This window comes from Eulemur rufifrons, chromosome 3 (assembly GCF_041146395.1).
Source record: "Eulemur rufifrons isolate Redbay chromosome 3, OSU_ERuf_1, whole genome shotgun sequence".
NCBI classification, from domain to species: Eukaryota; Metazoa; Chordata; class Mammalia; order Primates; family Lemuridae; genus Eulemur; species Eulemur rufifrons.
The window spans coordinates 64,084,473-64,106,731 of record NC_090985.1 but is presented as its reverse complement, the minus strand read 5'-3'; the positions used below and the strand labels follow the sequence as shown (position 1 = coordinate 64,106,731).

General features: G+C 38.8%; 1 protein-coding gene and 1 long non-coding RNA gene across 7 annotated transcripts in view; one reads left to right on the top strand and one right to left on the bottom strand.

Moving 5' to 3' along the window:
• Nucleotides 1–462: 462 nt before the first annotated feature.
• LOC138381742 (uncharacterized) lies at nt 463–14,953 on the bottom strand. Of its 2 annotated transcripts, none has more exons than XR_011233170.1 (3): nt 14,889–14,953; nt 14,308–14,422; nt 463–902 (listed from the first exon to the last, which is right to left on the bottom strand). It is a non-coding gene; the product is annotated as an uncharacterized lncRNA (long non-coding RNA). The 2 variants fall into 2 exon arrangements; XR_011233171.1 differs by lacking the exon at nt 463–902 and adding an exon at nt 10,313–10,466.
• NDUFAF6 (NADH:ubiquinone oxidoreductase complex assembly factor 6) overlaps nt 14,896–22,259 on the top strand; it is a 28,360-nt gene continuing 20,996 nt past the window's right edge. For 2 of the 5 annotated variants that reach the window (XM_069466204.1, XM_069466203.1), the window contains exons 1-2: nt 15,732–15,948; nt 20,823–20,926. In XM_069466204.1, the coding sequence (XP_069322305.1) occupies nt 20,906–20,926 (21 nt within the window). In that variant the 5' untranslated portion in view covers nt 15,732–15,948; nt 20,823–20,905. Of the gene's footprint in view, nt 15,949–20,822; nt 20,927–22,259 lie in introns of all 5 variants that reach the window. The other 3 variants (XM_069466202.1, XM_069466206.1, XM_069466205.1) reach the window with 3 other exon arrangements.

Here is a 22,259-nt window from a genome sequence, read left to right as displayed (position 1 = left end):
ACAATACTTGCAACTTGTTGCAAAGTGTCACTTAAAACAGTAGCTTTAGCACAGAGATTTTGCTGATGCAGGATACAATGAAAAGAAATGAGAGCACTGGATCTGTTAATACTTTTTTTATCTGTGCAATAAACCCTTCATGTTTTCCTGTCATGGAAGGTGCACCGTCACTAAATTTACCAAATTTAGTACAACTTCACAACACTTATCTTGAAAGTTGTTGACGGTATCTACTCCCTGCGTGCTGTTTGCAAGAGTGCCCAAAGTGAGTAACTCTTCACAGCAAAGAAAATCTTCTGTTATGACCCGAATGAAGTATAAAACTCACACTGTGTCAGTAGCATCAGTTGATTCATACAAAGCAATTAATATATTTTTTCCTTTTTTAGTATTGCATGAAGTGGTTCTGTTAAGTCTAAGGCTAATTCATGCTACCAATCAGTTACGGTTCTCCTTGAAAAAAGCAAGTGTTTGTACTTTGAAATGTTATAGGATCTAAGCATCCTACAACTTTGACAACACATTCTTTCACAATTTCTATGTGCTTGAATGGCTTCCCTTTTTTCCCCGAGTATATAAGCTGCTTTATAAGTTGCTTCAGTGGTATTATTTCCAGGTCTTTTTGCTGCTTGAAAGAATTGTCTTTGCTTTTACTTTTCACCTTTTAATTTCTGCAATACAACCTTTTGTACCTCTCACTCTAATTTAAAATATTTGTGGTCCTTATGTGTGCTATAATGCCAGTGAGCATTGAATTTCTTCAATGTTGATACTGCAGTATCACAAAGCAAGCAAATCATCTTATCTTTAGCAGAAACATGATAATATTGCAATTCCCAATCCCCATTTTAAAAATGTTTTCTTCCTTCAGCTGTTCTCTTGGTCTTCTTTGACATGATGGGCTGTTAAGCAGACAGAATTAAAAGATACCGTTGAACTGTGCGACTATTCACAAGTTCCACCCCAAATAGAAACACAGTGCACTGTTGCCAAAAGCTGACAATAGACATATTCAACCCTCATAAACTCTCTCCAACCAGCCTCATGCAGTAGTGGCGCCAGTAAGCCAGGGGAAGTTAGAACTAAATCATGAGTATAGCAGCCGTCAATTTAGCCCTTACGGCTTACTAATGTTCTAATTGTGCCAGTCAATCTAAGAGGATTATTTCGTTGAAACTTATTTCATTCTCCAGTATTTCAAATATGTTCATTTAAAAAATAAAATATAAATATATAAAGATGAACAAAAATGTATTAATAAAAAAATAAAAGGATTTGTTCTGTAAAATTTGGATTCAGTCAAAAGGCCGCACTTAAGGACCTAGAAGGCCAATGTGACCTTAAGGCCGTAGGTTCCCCACCCCTGGTCCAAGCCCTTGATCAATAAGAGTCCCAACAGGAAAAAGATGGCACACTCAGAAGAGAATAATCTGGAGGTGCTTTACATACAAAGGGACCATCTTCAAAGGTGTATGTATGCAGGCATCCGGTGCTTGTTTCTTAATGAGCTGTAGGCCCAAAAGGATGAGGAGACTGGGGTGGGGGTGCATACAGACTTGCCGCTCTATATGACAGAGGAACAGTGACCTTTAGTCAAGGGACAGGGTCAGCTGGAGACAACCTTGCAGGAACATAAAGGGATTAAGTAAGCTGACCTCCCTCCCTCCTTCCTTCCCTTTGATTCCAGATGAACCCAACTTGAAGCCAGAAGTCATGCATATCCACCCATGTGGTCCACAGAGGTAAGCCTTCCAGAGAGAAAGTAGGATGGAGAAGAGGAAGAGAAGATCTGACCTGAAAAGGTAAGTAAGAGATATTTTGCCACAATTCTCTACAGCCCCCAGGGATTTAGCTAGCCGATAGTCTACTGCCTGCCTAGTTCTGTCCAGTCCTTCTTGATCATATTTCATAGTTCACAGACGCTGAACGTGCATGAGAAAATACCAAGAGTATTTATCTGCTGATTCCTAGGATACCCTACAAACTGGACAGGTAGTGCCAACTCCTGCTTTTCTCCTTTCCTTTCTTCTTTTTTTTTTAATCTAGCTAGTCAACTCCTAAAAATATACAATCCAATAGACTTCCACAATCATGTGCACTTCGGACAATTCCCTAATTAAATGGTGACATCCCTGAGGAAGGGCATTTTGTCATCCTGCAGTCATTTCCACTACTCATCTTGTTTTTTTAATATTACAGAAATTTCCAAACATGAAAAATAACATGGAGAATAAGATAATGTCTATTCATATATCTACCACTTTGATTTAGAATGTTAATATTTTGACTTGTTGGGTTCAGAATTTTTAAATAAATAAACTATCATGGATAGAGTGAAGGTTTCTTTTTACCTCCCATTACCTTCTATTCATTCATGCCTTCATTCGTTGACTTTCACGTAAGAAAGATGTATTGAGCAACTATTCACTATATTACAAAGTCAGGAGCTAAATACAAATAAGCATGAGACTTGCTCCCTTCCCTCAACTCCTAATTTGTAGAAAACATCTGGAAAGAAGGCAGGTGGGGGTGGGAAAGAGGCGATGTGCATCCCAGACATCAGAATAAAAACACAAGTATAAAGATGCTCAGTAAACACAAATTGTATTGAACTGCTCTTGGTACACTTGTGGATAGCAACCTAATGCAGGTGCCAAAAGAAGAATGAGGAAGAAAAGTAACAGGATGAGATGAAGAAATAAGACAAGAAGAAAGAGAGGAAGAAATGACATCATAAGTCCTTAGGATCCTAACCACTTCCTCCTACAACACACACAGTGTGTGATGGGGTAATGTTCACAGATATGCCATATGCCCTGGGCACTTGACTCAGGGGCTATGGCATAGACAGTAGTTGCAGTTTCTGGTATATAGCTGTAACTACACCTTTTTCTCTCCCACTTTGGAATGACATTATTATAGGAATAACCTGAAATCATCTCATACATATAAAAAACTATTTTTAAGCTTTGGTTCTTTAATTCTGATTAGAAACAACTTGTGCAAAGACAACCCACCCATAACCCTGTGACAACTATGACAGATCTCATCTGTGTCTTGTGTAGGGACCACCATCAATCTTCTTCACACGTATGATTCTGTACATTAAATCTATGGAACATTTAGTGGTGATGTCCCCAGAATGGCTCATGGTCTATCTGTGGTAGGTGGGTGGGAACAGATAGAGAAAAAAATAAAGAAATGACAGCTTTGGTATTAAAAAACTGGCAATATAAGACCACAGCAGAAACCAAAGAGCAAAATGGCTAAAACTACAATTGCACTAACATAATGAACACTTTGCCTCTTCTTGTTTCTGACAGAATAGTAAGGTAGGCACTCTATTAGCAAATGAAAAACCTGCCACTAAATAGGTATTTGACTTTGGCCAATTTTATTACTGTTTCTAGTGCCTGGTCCATACTAAGTGTGTAACTATTCTAAATGCTTGAAAAATGTTTGTTGAATCAATAGACAACTTTCTTTCAGGTCTAAAATTGTATAATTCTATGTTTTTAAAAAGTGGTAATTGAGGATAAGTAAACTACAAAAAGCATGATACATTCAAGTTTTTCATGCTCATAACTGATAAATTCCCTAAAATCTGATAACTCTAAGGCTTGACTATTAAATAAGTAGTGGAAACTTTTCACAAAGGGAAATATTCCTTTTACCTTTGTATTTTCTTCATATTCTGCCATTGTTAAAGTTGCTAAGTCTGATTTACTCTTTCAGTTGGTAAGACTGCAAGCCTATAAGGTATCTTGGTGTAAGTTAGGAGGTACCCCCTCGGGGCTCACGTAACCCTACAAACATGTGCCTCTGTGTGAAGAGAAAGGCTCCCCTTCCTCCGGGCAGAGACAACCCCACATCAGCCCCTCTTGCTTCCTTGGCTGGGCATGCTTGCACAGTGCACAAACTGCACAACTACATTCCTTGTTTCCAGTGGCAAAAAAGTTGGCTTTCAGAACAATATACTGAATACCTCCCAATGCCAGGCACTTGGCCAGCCACTGAAGATAAAAAGAAAAACAAGACAGTGTCTACCTTTGGCAGTCTGGGAAGGGGGCCATGTAAACAGTTTACCACAATAAGAGCTGGTGAAGTGATCAAAGAGAAACACACAAATTTCTATAGGATCAAAAATAAAGGAGCAACTCATTTTTCTTGGATGGGGTTGTGGTCAAGGAAAATTCAGAAAGGGAGGGGTATTTGAACAAGGGTTCATAGGATGAGTAGAAGTTCATGAAGTGGGAAAAGGGCATTAGAATTTTTTGATGACAAGGACAAATTTGAGGCTTTCTTTCAGTACCCCCAAATCTCAGGAAAGCCTTGGGTTGCAGCTTAGTCACTTTTGATTTAGGTCTTCAATCACACCATCTTTGGGGATTTGTCTTTCTGTGTCTTTTTGCCTTTGACGTGATCCTGACAAGCTCAGCAGTGGTTTGTAAGAACAGTGTAATAAACAGTGTTCATGTGCCAGGGCTGTCCCTCTACGCAGCTCTCTTGGGAGTCTGTAGAGGGCATAGGTGGCTGGTCAAAGGCCGGGGATTTGGGAATGTCGCCAAATGGCCTCCTTGAAGATACAGCATACAAAGACATTCCAGGAAAAGGGAACAGCATAATCCCACAGCATTTTGTTTGCCAGATGGAAATATCCTTAGTGACAAACATATTTAATTTAGCTGCAGGTGTGACCTTTAGTTATGCAATGGAATTGTGGATCAGCTAGAACATAATTTTTGAAAAAGCTAGACTGCTTATCTCCATAGAAGGATCAGTTAGTTTGCCCAGAAAAACTGTTCCAAGACCACAGACCACATTTCTAACTCTAGAGAGCCTTTTCCCTTCTTACCACATGCTGCTGGTTGCCAGAAGGATCAGGAAGGAGTGTGTGTAGAATAGCTCCACACAAGCCACTGGCACTCTTAGAAAAAACAACTTGGTATGTGTCCTTTTGGCAGGAAGTCAGAGACATGTTCTCTGGGTCATTAAGAGAAAGCGGTCATATGTAGGTATCAAACTGATTGCACTGGGGGTGGGGTGCAATTTCTTCCCCTGTAGTAGGCACCCTGATGTTGCTTTGATGTTTTGAAATAATGGTGTCCTCTGAACCTGTTTGTGGAGTTCAAGGGGGACTAGAAGCTTCACTGGGCACTGTTATGCACAGTCACATCAATAACAACAAAATTCACTGACGGTGTTTTTACTGATTAGTTCCAAACTGGCTATTCCAGGGCATACACTCATTATTAGCCTGGTTCTCCTCTGATGACCCCTATGTTGAAACAAATGTTGGTGTTGAGAGGCAGCACCAGCCCTCAAGAACCGCCCGAGGGCCCTCATTGCAACAATCTGATAAAGCAGAAAGCACTCAGGAGTACCTCCCCTGTTTATGACCTTCCAGTGCCCGAGACACTCCTCCTGAAGCACCCCACTGACTAGGTAATGAAAAACCCAGCCCGCATTAGTACCCAGGAAGGAGCCATCAAAGAAACACGAGACAAATTCAAGAACACTTTGTAAGCACAAAAAGAATATTCCTCCAAAGTAGGCGAGCACATTAGAACATGGCAGGTCAAAAAATGTAGACCAAGAGCAGCAGCAGAAAGTTGAGGGATGTGTCAGCCTGTACTCAAGGATCCTGCTAAAGGGGATCACATTTCAACAAATAGCATCTGCAAAGCATCATGCACCAAAATATCCTCATTCACCCCTTAAAGACTTCCCATTCCTCAGCTCAGGAAAAGACATCCCCTTATCCCAGTTGCTTATGTCAAAAATGTAGGAACCACCATTTGTTTCTCTCTTTTCTTTACTACCTCCTCCCCATCAATCAATTGGCAAGTCAACTTCCAAATTATATACTGATCTATCCAGCTCTTTTCATCTTCACTGCCACTGTTCCAAGCCATAAGAATCTCTTACCTGGACAACCCCAATAGCCTACCTACTGGTTTCTCCATATTCACGCTGACTCCACTTCACCCCTCACTTCTGTATGAAGAAGGTCTTTCTAAACACAAACAAATGGTAGTCTTTAACAAATAAAAAGTTCTGCAGATCTGACAACATAAAAAGGTAAAAATTGTGAAAGTCGAAAAACATCACCACATATATTTCTTATCAGTAGGAGTGAGTGGACTAAGGAAGAGAGAACTTATTACTCAGTGACTATGTACATCTCTTAAAATAAAAAAATTAAACATAATAAAACATGTTATAAACAAAAGTAAATAACAAACTGATTATTAGATACAAATATGACATTTAATAGGCTTAAAAGTCTTAATAAAAGCTCATATAGGTCAAAAACAAAAATATTAAAACCATCAAAACAAAAATGGGTAAGGAAGAAAATTTACACTTTGAAATAAATCACTAGATTTTTAACAAAAAAATGGGTAAAGATATTGATAGAATACTGAAAATTAAATATGTAGTCTCTACTAAAAATAGAAATTATCTGGCCAACCAAATATATATATAGAAAAAATTAGCCGAGCATGGTGGCACATGCCTGTAGTCCCAACTACTCGGGAGGCTGAGGCAGTAGGATCCCTTGAGCCCAGGAGTTTGAGGTTGCTGTGAGCTAGGCTGACGCCACGGCACTCATTCTAGGCCGGGCAACAGAGCGAGACTCTGTCTCAAAAAAAAAAAAAATAAATAAGTAGTCAACAAATAAAAAATGTTTTATCTCACTAATAATCAAGTGAAAATTAAGTGAGATATCACTTTTTTCCTATTAGAGTAGCAAGACTATTTTTTAAAACGTAGTAAATTTAATATTTTCATTCATAGTTTGTGGGAGTACATAATTTATTTGGTAAGAAATTTGGCAATGTCAGATATCTCAATAAGATTCACAGCTTTGCTGGGCGTAGTGGCTAACGCCTGTAATTCTAGCACTCTCAGAGGCCGAGGTGGGTGGATTGTTTGAGCTCAGGAGTTCGAGACCAGCCTGAGCAAGAGCGAGACCCCGTCTCTACTAAAAAAAAAAAAAAAAAAAAAAAAAAGCAATTACCTGAACATCTAAAAATGTATATAGAAAAAATTAGCCAGGCATGGTGGCGCATGCCTGTAGTCCCAGCTACTCAGGAGGCTGAGGCAGGAGGATCATTTGAGCCCAGGAGTTTGAGGTTGCTGCGAGCTAGGCTGACACCACGGCACTCTAGCCTGGGCAAGAAAGTGAGACTCTGTCTCAAAAAAAAAAAAAAAAAAGATTCACAGCTTTGACTAGTGATTCTATTTCTAGGAATGTATTATAAGATAACACTCACAGATATGAACAAAGATTCAACTATAATTGTGACATAAGAAATATATATTTGGTCTATACCCCTGATTTCTGACATAGAGCTCCTAAAACCTCATAATTTTCTGAGATGTTTCCTGTGACAGGAACATCTTTGTTTCATATTTGTTATGATATTTGGTCTTTGACCCTGGTGCCTTTTACAGAGCCTCTAAATCCCTTGGAATTCCCTGGGTGATAGAAGCATCCTTTGTTCTAATGAATGACTCTTGGTGGCTCCCAGATATCTTCAGGATGGGGGCTGGTCACCAGACACCTTGATTAGAAGCTTGCAACTTTCAGCCCCAACCCCTATGCTCCGGGGAGAGGAGAGGAGCTGGAGATTGAGTTAACAATCCATCATGCCTATGTGATGAACCTCCATGAAAATCCCTGAACGACAGAGTTTAGAGAGCTCCCAGGTTGGTGAACACATTGAGTTGCTGGGAGAGTGGCTCACCTGAGATGGCATGGAAGCTCTGCACCCCTTCCCATAAACCTTACCCTATGTACCTCTTCATCTAGCTGTTTGCCTGTATCTTTTATTATGTCCTTTATAATAAACTGGTAAGTGTATGTTTTTCCCTGAGTTCTGTGAGCATTAAACAAATTATCAAACCTGAGGAGGAGAGTCCTGAGAATCCTTGATTTACAGCCAAGTCAGACAAAAGTATGGGTAACCTACGGACTCACTCCTTGCTATTGGCATCCAAAGTGGGGGGCAGTTTTGTGGGACTGAGCCCCTAAGCTGTGGAGTCTGTACTAACTCTGGGTAGTGTTAGAATTACTTGGTTTGTAAGACCCAAATGTTTGGTGTCGGAAGTATTGCACCAGTATAGAAAAACATTTTTGTTTCCTTTTTAATAATAGTTCATCTAAGAAGTATTTAATTGGAAAAAATATAAGGATTGAATAATTGAGTTAGTTAAATTAATGTGTTAAATTTATCAATAAGATGAACTATAATGCTGTCATCAAAAATATTTATGAAGGCTCAATATAATAAAAAAACAATTTTCCATAAGTTAGGTATAAATTTCATATAATTCTAATATATATACTATATATAAAAAACACATATTATATGTATAAAAAATATATATATAAATATACACATTCAGAAAATTTTTTAATAGAAAAGCTGATGCTAAAAGTTAATGGAAAAACAAACAAGAAAGGCCAGGAAAACTCTGGGAGAGGAAAAGAGTAATGTGGAAGGACTATCCCTACCAGACACATATGAAAACATACTATAAAATCTCAAAATTAAAAGGTGTGGGGCCATGTGAGCACACAGCAAGAAGGCAGGAGAAGAAGGGCCCTCACCAGAACCCAGCCATGCTGGCAGCCTCATTTCAAGACTTCCAGCCTCCAGAACTGTGAGAAATAAATTTCTGTTGTTTAAGCCATCCAGCCTATAGTATTTCATATTACAGCAGCTAAGAGAGTGTTCTTTAAAAAAGGAGGCAGGTGTGGCTCAGAGATCTTAAGTTACTTGCCCAGGGTGGAGGCACAGACAATGAGAGAGGCAGAATTTTAACCCAGATCTTTTTAACTCTCAAAGGCTCCAGTAAATTATGAAGGCTCAAGGAGTTTAAGTGACTTGGCCAAAATCAAATACTTGGTTAGAATATTGGTAAGAATATTGGTAGAATGGTAGAATTGGTAGAATGAGTAAAACTAAATAAGGTCTTAAAAGGTGTTTTAACTAGACCTATGATAGCACATAAACTAACCATTTTTTTTTAAACTCAGAGGTACTCAAGAAGTTAATCCTTAATTATTAACCCTGTAAAGCCATTGCTTATTTTCCGCTGAGCCTTAGAGAAATCAAACTCTGGAAACAAAATGTTAAAACTCGGAGAGATACTACGTTGTTAATGGAGTAAATTGAGGATTTCAGGAGTCAGTCCCACTTCTACTAAATAATTATGGGATTTAAGTAAAGTCTTAAGATTTAAGTCAAGTCTTAAGCATTAGTTTCCTTTTCTGCAAAATGGGGATAATATTTATCATATAGATTTTTGAGATTATTAAGTGAGATTAAATGTGAAATCATCTACATCATAAGTACTCAATAAATGGCAGCTAATTGAAGATGATTATACATATTTTAAAAAGATGTGGTAATAGAACAGTAATAGGCAAATGGAACAGCATAGATCAAAAATACATACATGAGTTTATTCTTGGAAAAATGAGGCATCTCAAATCAAAGGTGGGAAAGGTAGACTACTGAATCAATGATGATAAGACAACTAGTAGATATAAAGAAAAAAGTTGGATCCATACCCTCATAACATTTACCTCTCCAAAACAAAAGAAATGTAAAAGAGTAAAATTATACAAGTACTACAGGAGAAACCAGAAGTACTAGAAAAAAACAACTAGAACGTAGAGATGAAGCAGATAGATTCAGGAGAAGACTTCCTAGGTGCAAATCCTGCCTCTGCCAATTACTAGCTGCGTAATTTTGGGCAAATTACCTGACCTTTCCATACCTTGTTTCTGTTTTCTATAAAATGTTGATGATAGGCTGGACATGGTGGCTCACACCTATAATCCTAGCACTCTGGGAGGTCAAGGCAGGAGGATCATTTGAGGTCAGGAGTTCGAGACCAGCCTCAGCAAGAGCAAGACCCCATCTCTACTAAAAATTAGAAAACAATGAGCTGGGCAACTAAAAATAGAAAAAATTAGTGGGGCATGGTAGCATATCTCTGTAGTTCCAGCTACTCAAGGAGGCTGAGGCAGGAGGATCGCTTGAGCCCAGGAGTTTGAGGTTGCTGTGAGCTAGGTTGATGCCACGGCACTCTAGCCTGGGCAACAGAGTAAGTATCTCAAAAAAAAAAAAAATGTTGACAACAATAGGATCAGTAGGGTGGCAACCATCCAGTTTACTTGGGACTGAGGGACTTTCTGGGATATAGGACTTTTCATGATCTTAGGATTGCTTACATTCAAACTACTACTTGAGAGAGAAATAAATGTCTACCTTGTTTTTTTGTGTGTCTTTGTTTGAACAGCTGAACATATATCCTTATTAATATACTAGCAGGCCAGTTACAGTGTCTCATGCCTGTAATCCCAGCAGTCTGTGAGGCTCAGATGGGAGGACTGCTTGAGGCCAGGAGTTCAAGACCAGCCTGGGCAACACAGCGAGAACCTGTCTCTACAAAAAGATAAGAAAAATTAGCTAGGTGTGGTGGTGCATGACTGTAGTTCTAGCAGTCTAGAGGCTAAGGCAGGAAGATCACTTGAGTCCAGGAAATTCAAGGTTACAGTGAGCTATGATTGTGCCACTGCACTCCAGCCTGGGTGACAGAGTGAAACCCTGTTTCTAAAAACAAAACAAAACAATAGCAGCTATCACATTTTGTAATTATACATTTATTTGTAATGATTTTTGTTTGTTTAATGTCTTTACCACTAGAAAATAAGATCTTTGAGGACATGGAGTATGTCTATTTGTTCATCCTGGCATCCTAGCCCAGTATCGGCACATAGTAGACTCTTAAAAAATATATTTTTTTTTTTTTTTTTTTTTTGAGACAGAGTCTCACTCTGTTGCCCAGGCTAGAGTGAGTGCCGTGGCGTCAGCCTAGCTCACAGCAACCTCAAACTCCTGAGCTCAAGGGATCCTCCTGTCTCAGCCTCCCGAGTAGCTGGGACTACAGGCATGAGCCACCATGCCCGGCTAATTTTTTCTATATATATATTTAGCTGTCCATATAATTTCTTTCTATTTTTAGTAGAGATGGGGTCTCGCTCTTGCTCAGGCTGGTCTCGAACTCCTGAGCTCAAACGATCCGCCCACCTCGGCCTCCCAGAGTGCTAGGATTACAGGCGTGAGCCACCGCGCCCGGCCTTAATAAATATTTTTAAATGAATAAAATAATAACATAAGAAAATGTTTATGATGTTAGGCTAATCAAATAATATTGTACAAGCAATGATAAAAACAAGCAAAAAAGCCTATGCATAGAAAAAAATGGAAGAAAATACCAAAATGCGAATAGTCATTGTTTGAATTATAGGTTTCAACATGACTTTTTTCTACATTTGCTTATATTTTCCAGGTTTCCTTCGCTGAACCTTTGACATATATATATAAAATATATAAATAAAACATGTATATAAGTAAAATGGAAAACATATAATAAAACAAAATGGCCTGAGGAGAAGTCAGTTGATCCCTGAAGGCTTTGGAGAGGGAAGAGATGTGGAAGTTCTTCTCCAGTGAGGTCTAACCAGCTGTGGTCTGGTGTACACTCTTTGGATACACAAGGTGTCATGTAAAAGCTGACAGGCGAGTCTGACTCAAAATGTAAGGAATGGAGCACACTTCTTAACAAAGGCCATGGAAAAAATAAGAGGTGGAGTAATATTCTGGAACAATAAGATAGCATTCTTTAAAATGTAGCAATCAACCAAAGGGCAGTTTTTATTGAGCTAAAGCTTGAAAAGAAATGTTGTTCTGTTTAATCCGTAACTACATAGATAGATCAGTTATAATCATCTTGGACAAAGTCATATACTTTCCAAGATGGAGACAGTGTACACAGTGAAAGAGGACACAGTGAGCAAATGTCACAACTAAAGGCCAAGTTAACAAACTGTACTTCTGTGGTCATTTATGTTGCTAATGTTAATTTTTTGCTCAAGCACTCAGTTTCTGCCTTGATTATAACTCTGAATAAAGTGTATGCATGTTTCAAAAATATTGTTTTTGATACTAAGGAATTAGACTAAGGAAATATTTTTATGTACTCACAATTCTTTAAAAAAAGGCTGCAGTAGTATGCATAAAAAATTAATTTTAAGATTAGAAATAATAGATGTTCAATTAATGTTAGTTGGAGACAATATGTTATCTATAGCACAATTTTCAAAGTTCTTAATTTTCCTTGATTGACATTAATTGGAATTCTTTCAGGTTTACACAGGTTCATAATATCTTTAGTATACATCTGTGATAACTGGAAATGGCTATATTTTTCACTATAGACTCATTGGCCTGGAGACTACTTAGCAAACAAATGAAACAGGTTCCTTAGAAAGATGTGAAACTGGGTAATGGGAGTAAATTGAAAGCAAAGTTAATAATAGCTAATGATAGCTATTAGAAGATAGTTTTTTTTTTTTTTCAGAGACAGGGTCTCACTATGCTTCCCAGGCTGGTCTCGAACTACTGGCCTCAAGTGAGCCTCCTGCTCCAGCTCCTAAAGTGCTAGGATTATAGGAATGAACCACCACACCTGGCCAGAAAATAATTTTTTTCAAAAATCATATAATCATAACTTTCATACAGAGATAAAATGAACAAATCAAAATGTTCATGTAGCTCATTAATTAATGAGGGAATCAGTAAGATGTTATAATCAGTTCAAAGAAGTATTCAAAGTACCAGACATAATATATAGGCAGTCAATAATGTATAAATAAATCTGCTTAATAGATGTAAAACTGGCAAAACTAGTCAATATCCATAGAACAGTAATCAACTGAATCTCCATTGGACACAATTCGCACATTTATGGACAGAAATAATTTGCATTGCTGTCAATATTTCACAATTTACAGAGTTCCAAAATAGTTCAAAGACAATGAAAGATGCAAAGACCTCATAGAAGCAAATAATCTGGACAATGTCTAGCTTTCCATTGGAGACACCCAGCAATATTTTTGGTCCATTTGAAAAGTCTTTTATAATGTTCTCCCTACATAGCTGACTTGTGTCGAGTTCTTATTATGAGCCAGGCACTGTTGTAGTTGTCTTAGATATATTAACTCATTTAATTCTCATAGCAACCTTATGAGGTAGGATAAAATGGAGACAACTTTATTACCTACATTTTATAGGTGAGAAAACTGAGGCATAAGAAAAGGTAGGTAACCCATCCAATATCACAAAGTAGTCAGAGGTAGGCCCAGGATCTGAGTCCAGGTAGGTTTGGACTAGCTATGCTGCCATGGATACACAGAGAAAAAGAATTAATTAGATTAACTAGATTACATTAGGAGGGAAGACGTAAAGATGACTTCAAAGTGTCTCCATTGGTTGATTTTGAGAAGGCGGACACTGTCCAAATAAATAAAGAGACTAAAAAGAGGAGTTGGTTTAATTTGGTTTTTAGATATATGGACTTTGAAGTAATGGTAAGATGTCCAGATGGAAAAATCCAGTTGGGCAGGAGGTAAGAATTAGAAATATGGATATATATATTTTTGAATGGAGCATGTGGGCATTGAAAACACTAACATGTGTCTGTCAGGGCCAAAGGACAGAAGCCCAGAGGGAAGAGAGGATGCTATGCAGGAGAGACTGTGGTTCTGCTACCACACAGTACGAAGAGAGGCAGTCTCAGGGAGTAAAACCAAAGTTGGGTGAATTGGTTAGAGTTTCTACGTCCAGACAAGGTGCTCTCCCATGAGTTTAAGCAGAAACAGGAAGTTGGAGTCACAATGGCAAATGACCAGAGTTGAGGCAGAAAGGTAAATAAAGACCACATAACGGACGAACTGTATACAAGCACAGTTAAAGGCTGTCAAGTAGGGAAGGGCCATGATCAGATGTACATTTTAGAAAGAACCAGTCTGCCTGCAGCATGAACAGTTTGGGCAAATCTGGATGCAGGAAGTGTCAGTGGGATCCAGGTATAGGTAGCTGCTGGCTTGGACCAGGCCATGGTGGCAACTAGATACAACTCGAACAATTGAGGGCTTAAGGGTAAGAGTACCAAAGGAGGCCAACATACCATGTGAACAAATATTTAAAAGTTAGAAATCAAGCTAGTAAACTGTCAAAAACTCTATCCTCCTGCCTTGATAAATGCATCTTTATAAGGACCTGGAAGGTAAGGTTTAAATTGAGAAGTTTGACTCCTTGGAGTTCCATGCTGGACCTTGGAAGCCCAGAAAAGCAGACTCTGGCCTATGGCCTGCCCCACTTCTCCTCCCTCCCCAGAGAAGCTGTATTCAAAATACAGCTATTTTGAATGTTTGAATCTTACCTGACTCCTTCCTATTCATGTGAATCCAGGCACTTCATCTTCTACAGTTTTTACTGACTGGCATTAGGGATAGAGCAGGAAACAAAATAATGACCCTGCCCTCATGGAACTTAGCCTGTAGTGGGAGAAACAATCAACAAGTAGGTGAGCTAAAGGCAGTGGTTGATCATGGCTTAAAGTGTTGATTCTCTCAGGGATCTTTGTGTTTTTCTCCTGGCAGTGTGAGGTGGCTGGCCAGTGGTTCCCCACCGGAGCAACACTGCCAGAGACCTTTGGGAATGCGTGTGTGGGAGTTTGGTGGTGGTGGAGCTCAGAAAACATTACCCCAAACTGAAGGCCTCAGATTTAGCCTCAAAAGCAAAAGTTTTTCTCTGATCTTCTCTGGCCCTCCAGTTTCTCAGTCCCATTCTACCCCACCCCCAACCCCGCCCGGCTAGCCATAGAAACTAGAATCCCCCTTTCCCAAGGCAGATCATAAAACCCCTTTTCCCCAAAGCCAGCCATAAAACCTAAAAATATTACCCTAATTTCCCCTCATCTTTCTGTATAAAAACTGGCCATAAAAAAATTATCTGACCTACCTTGTTTAACTGTAGGTCTTAAGACCCCCATTCCATTCCAAAGGGGGTCCTGCTCCACACCCAAAAAGAGGGAATATATACTAAGAGAGGCCAAGAAGAATCTATGAATAGACAGGCCTTGCCAGGTTTCCCCACTCAGTTCATTAGCATTAGATCATACCCTTTTCATCCAGTCATATTTATACACAGTTGTCCATACTCTGTTGAACCTAAACGTAAACACGGCAATATCCTATATCTTTGGGTCTTCATTCTGAAGGCTCCCATGTATACACATTAAATTTGTATGCCTTTTCTCCAGTTAATCTGCCTCTTGCCAGTTGATTTTTCAGCGAACCTTTCTTCAGAGGGCAAAAAGGAATCTTCCCCTTCGCCCCTAGAGTGTTCACCATGCCGGGGCATCTAGGTACGGCAAGTTCCAGCAACGCGCGGGAGCCGGGACAGTGCTGTTGAACCCAAAGTGCCAAGGGTTGAGACACAGTGTTCCTGTTGAGGAACAGAACAAGATGTTCCGCTCTCATGGGGCTATCAGACGTAGGGGTAGCAGGACGTAATTTCGGTAGTTACTTCTTTCAGAAGCGGGCGCTCAACCCTTCTTGAAGGCGTTCTGGGGACGCTTCTGGATAGAAGTAGGAGGTTGAAAACCCCGGGAGGGATCGACTGGACGTAGGCGCGGCTTTCCTGGAACCAAGGTCGAAGAGCGGCGCGGCAGCCCAGATGCAGAGAACCACAGCGACACCTGGCTTTTCTCCCAGCGGAGTCCCGGGACCGACTTCCCGGGAGTGAAAGGCCGACGGCGGGACCTGCGGGGGCGTGGCTGCGTGCCGATGGCGCGGGGTCAAAGGGCACGTGGCGCGGGTGTCATGGCGGCTTCCATGCTGGGTTCGGCCGGGGACCCGCTGGGGCACGGTGTCTCCGGCCTGTTCCGCCGCCGGCCGCCTTGGGGTCTGTGCTCGCACGTGCAGCGGATGCCTGGGCCCATGGTGTCCGGGCGGAGTGTGGCCGCGGCCAGCGGACCGGGCCCCTCGGGCACTGACCACTACTGCCTGGAGCTGCTGCGGTGAGCGAGCCCGGCCTGCCCAAGCGGGAGATAGAGGAGCTGGGTGTCCGGGTGGGCGGCGCTGGGGTTTATATCCGGCCCGCGCCAGCGGGCTAGCGCCTTCCTCGCGACCCTCTGGGTGTGTGATCGCGGAGAGAGTAAAGCAACATAAACATTCACATGGGCCACCAAATTGCGGCAAAATTCCTTCGTCCGCCTATGCTTGTCATCTTGCCTGAACTTTAATTTTAACCTAACTCAACGTTTTTGCATGCATAACCTTTTTTATTCACAAAACGTCTGGTAATTTTAATAACAGCAGTAGCCAATTTTGAATTCTTTCTGTGTCTGGCAGTATGCAAAGTAGTTTACGAGTAATTTATATAAACTTTATTGCCAATTGTGACAGACAAATGTAGACCTACCATTTAGCGTTGTGAATATTAACAATCCCTGGCACATAGTAAGGACACAGTGAATACAATATAAATCATTATTATCTCATTTGATAGACAAGTAAACGGGGTTTTATAGTGATTAGGGAATTTGCATGAGGTTCACTAGAATAGCCTCATGAAGTCAAGAGTTTGAAGTGGTTTGTTCGCGTTGGGAAAGCCTGGCACTTGAGAGTTGATTCTTAATCATTCGTGGAGGTGGTTTGGATCAATCAGGTTACCTGGCTCTTCCAGACAGGGGCCTCACTTGGAATCCTGGTCTGACTGCTGAGTACCCATGGCTTAGCCCGGCTGGCCTTCTGCTGCCTTTCATTTGAAGGAGTATCATAAGGTCTCAAAGTAACTGGTCTTAAGGACTCCTCAAAAGTACTAGAACACATACCTGAACTACCTTGGGTTTAATAGAGCAAGTAAATCCAATTTTTTTGAATTGCATTTTAGCAAAAAAGTAGCTTAACACAAAATACATGTATTTCACTGTTTTGTTTGTAATCACTTTTTAAAAATTGTATTTCTCCCCCCACCTTATATCTTGATTACTTATAGGAGAAGCAAGGTAACAATAGTGGAAATCAGGGTATTAAAACCTGTAAATCCTAAACTGTCAAGTTGTATTATTTTTATGTATTTTGAAGTTATTATCTTTTGATGATAAAAAGTTCAGGTTACCAGAGCATACCACCCATAGCCACTAGTGTCATGACTTTCCTCTTCAGAGGTAATCAATCTTACACATTTCTTATGTATTCTTACAATGATAGTCTATGGATTGACAAATATTTAAGTATATAATTCTTTATTTTTACTTCACTCACATGCTAGCTTTTCTTAAATATATGTACTATATTTATAAAGGGCCAGGTACTTAACCTGTCCTGTTATTTGTGTGGAATAGAGGCTCTTGATTCTAGTGATTTATTAAAAAACCTAGATTTTGCAGACAGACCTGATCTGAGTTACTCATCTCAGCTCTATCACTTGGGAAATTTACTTAAAGATTCAGTGTTTTGCTCATTTGCAAATATCTACTCATACCTTATATCCTGGTTATGAGGATTAATTGTGATGATGTATATAAAAATGCTTAGCAGAGTCCTGGCACATAACAAATACTTAATAAAGTAGTTTTAAAAATAAAACCAAAATGAAACTTCAAAGGAAGATTAGAACTTCTGGCTTCTAACCGTCAACAATCTCTGCAAGATTTGGCCTATGAAATTGTTGGTGCAGGGTTGTTTTGGACATGCATCTTGTGCAGGGTCTCCACATGTCAGGGAAAATACCAGGCCGTAAATTCAGGTTAGTCATCCCCTCTCTCTCCTAGGAATCTAGGTTCCTGGGAAAATCTCAAACCTAATTCACATAGGCTTCCTGGAGTTTGGTTTTGTGGAGAGTAAACAAGGAGCCTTAGGCTGTAGGTGTGGAAGTGCACTCATGATCTTCATCCTCCTACGACCTCATTAGGGAACCACTTCTTTCATTGTGCCTTGATGGCACAGGTCATGGTAGTAGCACAGTAGTACTAACACCCCATGTGCTTGTTTCTCATATGTGTGCCTCTTCGTACTAGGTTGAAGTCGGTACCTGTCTTCAGTATCTAGCACAGTGCCTGGTACACGGTAGGCAATGAATAAATGTGAGAATGAGAGGTTATCGGCCCTATTACTATATAAAGCCATTTGTTATATGTGTGTGTGTGTGTATGTGTGTATATATATCCATAATATGGCTATCTCACTATCTGGGACAGCTCTCAGGTAACTGGACCTTGGTTAGACACTTAGGACATTCTTATATATCTATCGTCCAATAATTGATATTTATAACAATGATCCTGAGTGATGAAGAAATGGTTAGTCCATATATCTTGTTTAATGTGGTGAAAGGGATAATATTAATATTGTTTAAAAAAATTTCCATCCAAAATTTTTTTAAAAAATTGTTAGCAGGGCAAATCCTTATCTGTGTAGAGTATCTTATTTCCTAAATATTGCTTATTTCCAAAATATTCTATTATGTCTTCATTTCATTTTTCATTTCCCTGTAAGAAGCTTGTAGTACTTCACATATTGGTTATTTTTAGGAGATGTGGAACACATAGGTTATCAAGCTTCATTTTGCAAATTGGGAAGTAGACATGAGTGGTAGGTGTCATTTCTGTCAATAACTAGTTGAATGATAGAAGTTAACATTGTAGTTTTGATTCCCATTCAGTGTTTTCCTCACTGTTTCGTGTTAACTTCAAGTGTTTTAAACACTTGAAGTTCAGAGATTTTTTTATAGTAAATAAAATTTAAAAATATAAACTATAGACCTGCTTTGCTCTCACAGTCCTTAGAAATTTGGGGGGAACCATTTTGTAGGTGAAACTGCTTAAGGTGAGATCATTTTAGTACCACTATCTTGAGATAGCAGGGTTACTATTCATGATCTCTTCCTTTTGTTTATGTGGAAACTATAGGAAATTGTCAAGGGAATGGCGAGAAGGGGCTTAAGTTCTCTGTTAGGAACATGACAAAATGTGAACCAGTTGAAAAGTGGGAGTGATCTGAATTTGAGTGCCTAAACTCCATGGATTGAGGTCCAGATTGGGCTCATCTTCTATTAAATACTGTTTTATAGGAAATAATGTTACAGTAAGGTTCCAGTGTATTAGAATTAAAGTAGACTTGCTGATAGGCAGTCTGGTAAGTACTTTTTTATACTTAAGTCATCCTTCCTGGAATGATTATAGTAGGGTCTATATTTTTTTTTAACTTTTTATTTCAAAGTGACTTCAAATTTACATAAAATTCCAGAAATATTATAATACTATAATAATAGTACACAGAGCTCCAGTATAGTGTTCACCAGATTCCCTCATTGTTAACATTATGAACCATTTAAGAACATGATGCTCCATTACCCCCCTTAATACTTTGGTGTGTGTTTCCTAAATATGAGTACTTTCCCATATAACCACAATACAACCATCAAAATTAGGAAATTAAAATTGATCCAGTATTACCATTCTAATGCACAGACTCTATTCAAATGTTGCTGATTGTTCCATTATGTCTTTGATCCATCTAAAATCATGTGCTACATTTAGTTATGTCTTTAGTCTTCTCCAGTCTGGAAAAATTCCTCAGTCTTTCCTTATCTTTCATAAGCTTGACAGTTTTTGAAGAGACCAGGCCAGTTACTTTTTAGAATCTCTCTCAGTTGGGTTTTTAGTATTTTCCTGATGACTTATACATTTTAAGCAGAATATCACAGAAGTAATGTCTTGCCTTTTTCTCTGTGTATCACATCAGAAAGCACATGACATTGATTTGTCTTATTATTGTGATGTTAACTTTTTATTACTTGGTTGAGAAGGCAGGTATCTTCCTATTTTCTCTTTGTAAATTTAATTTACAATAGTGTTAATTAGTAAGAAATACATGCTTTGTGGGGAGATACTTTAATACTATGTAAATATTCTGTTTCCATCAAACTTTCACCTATTTAATGTTTTCAGGCATTTATTTGAGGATTTTTGCCTAAATCAATTATTACTATGATAGTTATCAAGTGATGATTTTTAAAAATTACATTATGTTTTCTAGATTTATTAGTAGGCATTATGCTGATTGTCAGGCTTTTCCTTCTCTTCCCATTTATTTATTTGTTCATTAATTTATATCAGTATGTGTTCATAGAGTCCTATTATCTATTACTATCATTATTTTTTTTTTTTTGGACGCTGAAATTGCTACAGAGTTGACCAATGAGAGCTCTGTCAGGCCAGTTTCTGTGTTCTTTTGACAAGTCCCCTTCATTCTTTAAACATTTTTTTGCTTTCTCTTCAAGAAGATGTTTCAGGCTTATCTCATATTTTTCTTGCCACAGCCCTGGGATCAGTCATTCCTCCAAGGAGCCCTAGTTTGTTTCAGTGGAGAATCATTGTAGAAACCAAGATTTAGGTGGTAGGTGTGTTCATTGATACCAGGGGACATAATTGCTTCTAGATTCTTTCATCAGATCCTGCTAGGAAACATGTGTGCACACACACACTCTTCTCTTGGTTTCTGCATCTTATCTCTTTGTCTTTTTATGTATCTATCTGTGTATTAAAAACCATGAGTTCATACCAATAGTTGCTTGAACTATTTTCTTAACTTGATTTCTACTTTTGTAGCTCATTTGAATTCTTACTAAACCCAATGTGATTCTGAAACTCTTAAGATTGTAAGCACTATATAATTCAAATTAAATTAATAGAGATTATTTCTTTTTTTAGGTAGTCTGGGATTGGGAGCAGATACATTTTTTGTAATTGTAGAGGGATAGGTATAAAAGATAAGAAATGTCAGGCCTATTCTGAAGTCTCTTTCAGTTAATTTTGATATTTTTGTGTGCAGTTTGGAAAGTGAAAAGTAACTATCTTTTTTTTTTTTTTTTGTCTATTTGTTATAGGAAACGAGATTATGAAGGTTATTTATGCTCCCTGCTGCTCCCTGCAGAATCCCGAAGCTCTGCTTTTGCACTGAGGGCCTTTAATGTGGAACTGGCTCAGGCTGGTATTAAGATACCTTAAAATATTATTTGAAAAATAGTGATATAATGTGTTTAATGCTGTACAAGAAAAAAATATAGTTGTAATTTGTATGTTAGATGTGTATAAGGTCTCTGCTGCTGATTTCCTTCTTCTGCTATTTAGGCTTAACAATTCAGTACCAAAAATAAAACTAGCTAATGAACTTGATGTTTCTGGAAATGCCATCCTGGAATTTTTTATTTCTTTTTCTGAGGATATTATAAAACTATACAATTAACATGGCATATTTATCTGTTAATCGAATAAATTAATTTGAGTATTATTGCTTATTCTTATTACAATGGCGTAATTTACATGCATATAACAGTTCTTCAAAGCACTTTTTAAATTGAGGTTTTAGTTTTAATGTGAGTGGAGAATGGAAGCAATTATAGCAAACTCATACTTCAGATCAAACTAACTCACTTTGGTCTAAGAATTATAAAGGAAGGTGAGATCTTTTTTTTTTTTTAGAATAGAACTTAGGCAGATACAAATTGAATTGAAATAGAGGATGGAAATGAGGGAGTGTAAGTAGAATGGCCTTTGTCTTCTCAGTAAATTAAATGGGGAGGTCAGATATTAGGAGTGAGGGAGCAGGAGAGGGCTTGGGGTCTTGGAGAGAGTGGCAAGTTTTGGCACAGCTTCTCTGGAACATATGATATAGGTGAATAAGGAACAAGTAAAAGGATGTGGGTAGATATACCACTGAGGCACAACTGAGATTCACAACTATAAATCTGCAGAGAGTCTAATAGACTGGCTATTTTTTCATCTGGTATATCCCTAGAAGTCGTGGGTCATCCAGGTATAAACTATACATCAATGTGTTAAGTCATTCACAATTTAGCCATGAGTAGTTCCCAGTATGGCCTTCCATTATAATTTTTAAATGATTTAAGTTTCATTTTTTAAGAAAACCCCAGAGTTCCCCTTGAATTCTCTGCTACTTTGTGGGAGCATCTTGCTACTTTGCACACACAGTCTTGTTTATTCACTCATTCAGCATATATATTGAGTGTCTAAAATTTGCTAGACACTGTTTTAGGTCCTGGGGATATAGCAATGAATAAAATATACAAAGTCCCTGCACTCAGTGAACAAATAACCGTGTAATGTGTCAGATGACAGCAAGTGCTGTGGAGGAAAATAAAGCAGGATACGGTGGATAAGGAAGGCTGGGTACAGCAGAGGTTCCTATTTTATGTAGGGTGGTCAGGAAAAACCTCACTGAGAAGGTGACATTAGAGCAAAGATTTGCAGGAGGTGAGAGAGTGAGCTGTACTTATTTTAGGCAGAAGGAGCAGCAATTGCAA